This window comes from Neltuma alba, unplaced genomic scaffold, assembly GCF_004799145.2.
Source record: "Neltuma alba isolate B1F8T4 unplaced genomic scaffold, ASM479914v2 tig00011756_pilon, whole genome shotgun sequence".
Taxonomy (NCBI): Eukaryota; Viridiplantae; Streptophyta; class Magnoliopsida; order Fabales; family Fabaceae; genus Neltuma; species Neltuma alba.
In genome coordinates, this window is record NW_021636384.1 from 894,193 (window position 1) to 901,831 (window position 7,639).

The 7,639-nt window shown below is 34.6% G+C and overlaps 1 protein-coding gene across 1 annotated transcript; it reads right to left on the reverse strand.

The window, feature by feature from the left end:
- Positions 1–1,002: 1,002 nt before the first annotated feature.
- On the reverse strand, positions 1,003–2,133 carry LOC114717619 (formin-like protein 5). Its single transcript, XM_028902827.1, has one exon. The coding sequence runs from the start codon at positions 2,131–2,133 to the stop codon at positions 1,003–1,005; it is 1,131 nt and encodes a 376-aa protein (XP_028758660.1).
- Between the last annotated feature and the right edge of the window lie 5,506 nt (positions 2,134–7,639).

A 7,639-nucleotide genomic window follows, 5' to 3' on the forward strand; every position in this document is an offset into this window, starting at 1 on the left:
ATACATGCCTTACGTATTTATTATTTTAAATTGATTTTAATTAATTTCTTGATAAATGTAAATAAATAAAGTTTATCTTATATTTTGAAGATGGTCTAGAAATATCTTTTAGAAGATAATACTCTATTCCTTATTATTTTTCACTTGTAGAAGTTTTTCACATTCCAAGAAAAATATTAAATAGATAAAATCTTTCACTTTTGCTTTTATTAATTGGAAAGTATTAAATACTAGTATATTTTTGTCACTTATTCCCTCACCCTTCACCTTTACTATAATTAATAGGGACAGAATTTAAAATGAATCATTAAAACAGTACAAATAACAAATTAAAGAAAAAAAGACCAAAATTCCTCTCTACAAGGACAGATAATAAAGACCAGAGTGGTCTATTATAAAACGGACAAGAGAGAGTATTTATGATAACATAAACCTTTTAGAAAATATCTTATATTAAAGATAAAAGTAATAGTTAAAAAAGAAAATTTTACAGGGACCGTAAGATTAATTGCTGCTAGAAAAGCACATTGGAATTTATCAAATACAAATTTACTCCTAAAGGTAAAGAACAATCGACGTCTCCTTATCAACCACCATCAAACTAAGAGGTGGAACTTGACACGCTATTGTAAGTCCAGTATATCTATGTGGACTGTGATACCAATGGAAAAAAAACATTTATTAGAGTATGAAACGTCTACTTTTGTCAAAATAAATCGCATTAGTAGCCATGAACGACAAAAATAAAATGATTCATATCAAAGTATATATATGATAGAAATCAGATAAGATTGTTTAAAAGGTAACAAAAAAGGGTTAAAAAAAAAAAGCCTTAACATTGAAGGCATTGAAACGTCTACTTCTGCCAAAATAATCTGTACCAGTAGCCATGAACCACCAAAATAAAATGATGATATTCATAAATATTTATATTAGAAATACGATAAAAGGGGAACAAAAAAGCTGATAAAAAAGCTCTACTCTGACCTATGCATATCCAAGCTACATTTTATATAGATCAGAAGCTTGGGGATCTAATTGACAATGTAAAGTGGTATAAGCTAAATAAACCAATCGATCTTTGGCCGCAGTTCTGTGATGGCCAGTATGCTTGCAGAAGTACCTGAGATAAGTGAGAACGCAATATCCAATCATTTGTCCCAGAAACAGAAAAAGCCAATTCGTGCCTTTCTTCTTGGTAGTGATCACTGGTTGAACACATTTGCTTTTATTACACAAGTTACAGTCTAAATCTTCAGGTTTTAACCAAACCTCTGGTGCTCGATTATGCATCTTGTCGTTTTCATTGACCAGGAAGCTAACAACTTCGGAGAACTTAGACAGCAAATCGTACTCCATCTGGAACTGCTTCTTGCATTCTCTACAATGAACGTCGCCAGTTATGAAAAGGATATTCTTGGATATTAACTCCTCAATGCTTAAAACTTTTGCCCTCATGTTTGAAGCCCATGGATATGGTGGCTCTATGGTCAGCACCCATCCCGGCTTCGTGTAGTTACGTGCCCGTCTGGCACCAGACCCATGAGCCTGGCCTTCTGGTGGTTGAGTTTGATCTGCTGGTGGCCGTGGCCTATGTTCTGGTTGTTCTAGTGGTGATGGCTGCACCGGCGATTTTGGGGTCGAAACGTTCTCTATATGCAATTGACGGGAGGATGAAGCCATTGAAAGATGGAATCCTGGTGGGGGTCCTATGTGCGGTGAGGAGGATGAAGGCAGTAGAAGAGACGGATGGAATTGTGATTTTGGTGGCGCCGGCACTGGTAGGGCTGGCTGCTGTAGCTGGGATGACGGTAAACCAAGTATAAACGGTGGTTCTGGAGACCTTGATGAGGAGGAGAATTGAGACAATAGTTGTAAGAAAGATGGATGGGGTTGAGATTCAAGCGGCGGTTGTGGTGAGCGTGAGATGGGGGCGGAGGAGGATGGAGGCATTAGCTGTAAAAGAGACAGGTGGGGTGGTGACTCCAGAGGCGGAGGAGAGGGTGGCTTTTTTGGCGGAGACTGGTAAGAAGAACCTGTAGCGAGAGTAAGTCGAACTAATTCTTCATGTTCTGGTGGTACATAATCGTCCTTCAGTCGTAAGATAGACGGTGGTTTAGGCGGCGGCGGCATCTGGTCAATGGCTTTTCCCTTGTGAGACCGAATTTTTGCGGTCACGGTTAAAAAAGAGGACAGAGAAAGAAGAAGAAAGAAAGGTGGAAAGTGGAAAGAAACAGAGAGAAGCTCTCTGAGACATCGGTCCCATAATGGCGGAGGCCGGAGGGAGTATTTATATGTTATCATGCAGTGGGTTGATTGATTATTTTAAATTATTTTAAATTTAAATTTCTTCGGTTTTATCTTCTTTTATCTTAATCTTTGATCTTTGATTATTGGATCATGACAATCAACTTTTTCTCTCATTTATTTACAACTATTTTTCACTAAATTTAAAATTATATTTTTTAACAAAAAAAATTATATTTCTATGTAATCTTTTGGCTAACATTATCTTTAATTCTTCATATATAATCCGTGTGTGTATATATATCGATAAAACTCATATATATATATATATATAGAGAGAGAGAGAGAGAGAGAGATTGGTCTAAGCATGTTTTAATTTTAAGATATGCAGTGTATTCGCGTTTCGCAATATAATGGCAGCGAATGGAAGGTGGAGATTAATTTTTAATTAATTATTCATATTTTTCTTTTTTATTTTTCAATTTTAGAGGAAAATGTATAAATTAAATCTTGAAGGATGCTAACTCAAAATTTCAAATAATTTTATGGGAAATCAAAACAATAAGTACAATTTTTTTTTTTGGGTATAACTTAAATTATCCTCTCAAATCATTTCAACATATGCGTTTTCTTCTCCTTCTTACAGGACTAAGAATTCTTATTATCTCAACTTATAACTTGTTAATACCATTAAAGTTTTGAGTTATTATTATAATATCTCAATACATTTCCAAATTAAATATTTGAAATACTAAAATTAAAATAAAATTGAATAAAATCTGCTAGCTAAATAAATTATTAGTATTATTGAATGCATATTGAAATTTCATTATAGTCAAATAATAATTTTATGATCCTTTTCAAGGCAATCGATCCCGTCCAAGCAAACATTGCTTTAATTAAATTGTAGATAAAACTTGATTAAAAGTTATCAAAAATTTAATCTTCAATAATTAGTCAATTAATACTCCCTTCTTATCAAAGTCACCTGCTAAAAACTAAAAAGTTTACCTCAATTAATGAAATTAGTTAAAATTAGTTATTTCTTACCAAATATGAAATTTATTTTAAAAATAATTACTTAGAGGAGTTTGGATAATTAGTTAAAATTTATATAATTAGAGATTTTCGGTGAAAAAAGTTGGGATCTTATATGGAGGGGATAAATTATTTGAGAATTAATTTATTGGCTAAATATATTGAAGTTTTGATCCGTAACTTGTAACTTATTATTTTGAAACTTTATATATCAAATAGGGAAGTAGAAATTTTTAGAATTAGATTGACCTAAAACCTTAGAAAATATGTAAACAAAAATTTACATATTCTCTAAATTAAATATATAATCCTAAAATATTTCACAAAGGATTTAAATTATGGTTAAGTGGTAAGTTTCAAATAATATGGAGGGAGAATGACATCACCTATGGAGTTTATAGATGCTTTTCTTGACATTAAATTTTTCTTACCAAATTACCATATTGCCCACTGTTATCCTTGCTGAATCTATGTGAAATGGCAGTTACTACTCCTCTAGTCTTGTTTATATGAGAGAGAGAAGATATTTTTTAGTTTTATTTATAGGGCATTGAGAGAAATTTTTTGTATCGATGTATAATTTTATCCTTCATTTATTATTCTGTTGACTTTGTTTACGTGGCATATAATGTATATTAAATAGGGATAAATTGAAAAGTTGTTAAATTTTAAATAAAAGTTAATAAAGTTTAAGGTTTTTTTTTTTGTTTGTATGAAACATATTAGAAGTGAATTATAAATAAGACCAGAGGAGTATTAAACTTATAATTATCATTAGTTATTACTTAGATTATTATTTGTTATTCTCATTAAGCTCGAAATGACTTCTAATTTCTAACCCCTTAATTTGCCAAAAGTTTTTGGCCCAAAAAAAATTACCAGAAGTTTAATTTCTAAAAAATGGTCATATATAGTTGAACTTGTAATTACTCGTCATTAGGAATAATCAAGGTTGTTAATTGTTATACAGAATGACTACTAACCCTCAAAACCTAGAAAATGAATTTTTGAAAACTAGTTATCAAGGATGATATTGTACATTTGTAGTTATCATCATTTATAATAAAAGTTATATTATTAATCACACTGAATATGTCATTAAGTTCTAACACTTGAAATCGAGTTGTTATTTATGAAAATCAGTTGTCACTGCTGAATTTACAATAGTTATTAGTTATAATCAAAACTGATAAAAAAAAAAAACTCAAATCTTTTGTCGAAGATTTCATAATTCATAAACCGCCAAGACTTGACAACTAAGGCGATGGGAAAAGATGCTCAATATCAACGAAAATAGATTCCAAATCTATTCGTAAGTCTCGTTCTTCGAATTATGATATTATTTACTTTATCATCAACATCTTTATGAATATTTTTTAACCATCAATGATATTTTCACGCTTAATACATATGGCTTTTTTCCTTTTGAAATCATACTTTTTATGTTTATAAAAGCGAGAAAATGTATCTCTTTTGATTTTCAATAGGAAAATCTTCCAAAATTCCAAAATGACTGTGCTAATTGAAAAGTTATCTATTTGCTGAATAATGCATTGCTATTATTGCTGTGAGGCCCAGAGGACCATGAAAGACGATGATACAATTGGTGGTGTTTAAACACCTATTTATATACACGTCTTGGGCCAAGGCCCAGTAGCAGAAGGAAAGACTCCTAATTAATCAGACTATGAAACACTAATAATACAAGGAAAAAATGACTTCTCTTAACACTCCCCCTCAAGTTTGGGGGCATACAAGTTCATGGTCCCTAACTTGCTCATAATCCTTCGATGATCCTCTCTTCCCAGTCCTTTTGTAAATATATCTGCCTGCTGGTTTACACTTCTGACATGTTGAAGACTTATGACTCCCTGCTGCAATTTTTCTCTCACAAAATGACAATCAATTTCAATATACTTAGTCCTTTCATGGAAAACTGGATTGCTTGCAATGTGAATAGCTGACTTGCTATCACAAAATACTTGTACAGGCTCTAAATTATTTACATTCAGATCTTTTAGCAACCTAGTGATCCAAACCACTTCAGAAACAGCACTTCCTAAGGCCCTATACTCTGCTTCAGCTGAGGATTTAGAAACAGTATTTTGTTTCTTTGATTTCCAAGACACTGGTGATCCTCCAAACTTTACAACATACCCTGTGACAGACCTTCTTGTGTCTGGACAAGTTCCCCAATCAGAGTCCACATAACATTCTAATTGACATTTCTTTGATGCAGTGAGCATAATTCCAAGCCCTGGAGTTCCTTTTAGATATCTCATCACCCTCATGGCTGCATTCATATGAGATCTTCTCGGCCCATTCATAAATTGGCTTAATCCCTGCACAGCAAAACTTATGTCAAGCCTAGTGACTGTAAGATATGACAACTTACCTATCAATCGCCGGTAAGAAGTTGGTTCAGGTAGCAAGGGATCATCCTTCTCATTCTTTGGATTACCACTTAATCTTGTGTTTCTCTCCATTGGAACAGTAAGAGGCTTTGCTGCAGTCAAACCCATGTCAGACAATATATCTAATGTATACTTTCGCTGGTTAAGTATTAGGCCCTGTTTTGATCTAGCTACCTCAATTCCTAAGAAATACCTAAGCTGTCCCAAGTCTTTAATTTTAAATTTGTTATGCAAGAACCTTTTGACTTCATTAATTTTCTCAGGTGTATTCCCTGTTATCACCAAGTCATCAACATAAACCAATATCAAGGTAGTTTCAGATTCAGTTTGCCTAATGAAAAGAGAATAATCATACATGCACTGTCTAAAACCCCCTTCTAAAAGAGCCTCAGTGAGCTTAGCATTCCATTGCCTTGATGCTTGTTTGAGACCATACAAGGATTTGGTCAACTTGCACACTTTATTCAACTCAACGTTGCCAAATCCTTGTGGGATGCTCATGTACACTTCCTCCTTCAAGTCCCCTTGAAGGAAGGCGTTGTGAACATCCATTTGAAATAGGTCCCATTCATTCATCACTGCAAGGTTAAGAACTATCCTTACTGTGACCATTTTTATAATAGGTGAGAAAGTTTCAAAATAGTCAATTCCTTCTTGTTGACTATACCCTTTTGCTACTAGTCTAGCTTTAAATCTATCTATATTACCATCAGCATTATATTTCACCTTATAGACCCATTTACATCCTATGGGTCTCTTACCCTTTGGTAAATCCACAAGTTCCCAAGTGCCATTGTCCTATAGGGCTTTTATTTCTGCTTTCATAGCTTCAATCCATCGTTGGTCCTTAATTGCTTCTTCATAACTATAAGGCTCAACAATGCTGTCAATACTGGAAAGAAATTGTAGAAGCCTCTGTTGTTGCACTAATTTGGCATACTCTTGTGTGGTGGGACACTGACAGGTTGGAAGAGGTGCCAGGGAATCATACTCGTCCCATAAGTCCCTTAGCTTTGTAAAATACTCAGGGATAGTTAATGCACCTTGTTTTAACGAAGTAATAGCCTTATGAATGGAGAATATTCTTACCCCATCGGCTTTGTGAAATCGTTCCTTCAGGTCTAACCATACCGAACGTGCACTCGAAGAAAAAACAATCCCAGTGGCAAGTTGTCTATCAACCGAATTGACGAGCCAAGAAAGAACGATCGCATTACAACGATCCCACAACCCACGAAGTTTCTCATCCTGGTTCTCACGCAAACAGGTTCCATCGATGAGCCCCAGTTTGTTTCTGGCAAAAAGTGCGAGATGCATAGATCGGCTCCACACCTCATAATTCTCTGAACCGCGTAACACTTGCGACACCAATGTAACGGCTTGCGTATCAGATGGATGGAGATACAAGGGATGGGAGAAATCGATGGAAGGAGTAATTGGGTTATCTGCGTCTTTTCCCATGGCTTTAGTTGATCTTGGAAAATTGAAGACAAATTGAGAGGGATTTTAACTAATTGAGAATAAAATTCCGGTCAAGACTGCTGATCGGAGTAATCTTGAGCAATCTTGCAACGGTGGTCAGACGAACAACAATGGGTAATGAAAGAACACCGACGGACAGCACTTTTCTAATCGGTCATACACGATTCTGCTAGGGCGTGTCCTTCTAGCAGTTCAGAATCATTTCTGCGTTCTGCTATCAGTGCAGAATCGTTTCAGCGTACTTTCTCTATGAACAGCAAGGGCTAAACGAAAGAGGAATGGGTTTGTGGTTGGTGACCCATACGACCTGGCTTCTAGATACCATGAAAAGTTATCTATTTGCTGAATAATGCATTGCTATTATTGCTGTGAGGCCCAGAGGACCATGAAAGACGATGATACAATTGGTGGTGTTTAAACACCTATTTATATACACGTCTTGGGCCAAGGCCCAGTAG

Excerpts from the sequence above, each read along its gene's own strand:
- LOC114717619 (XM_028902827.1), bottom strand. The coding sequence starts at position 2,133 with ATGCCGCCGCCGCCTAAACCACCGTCTATCTTACGACTGAAGGACGAT.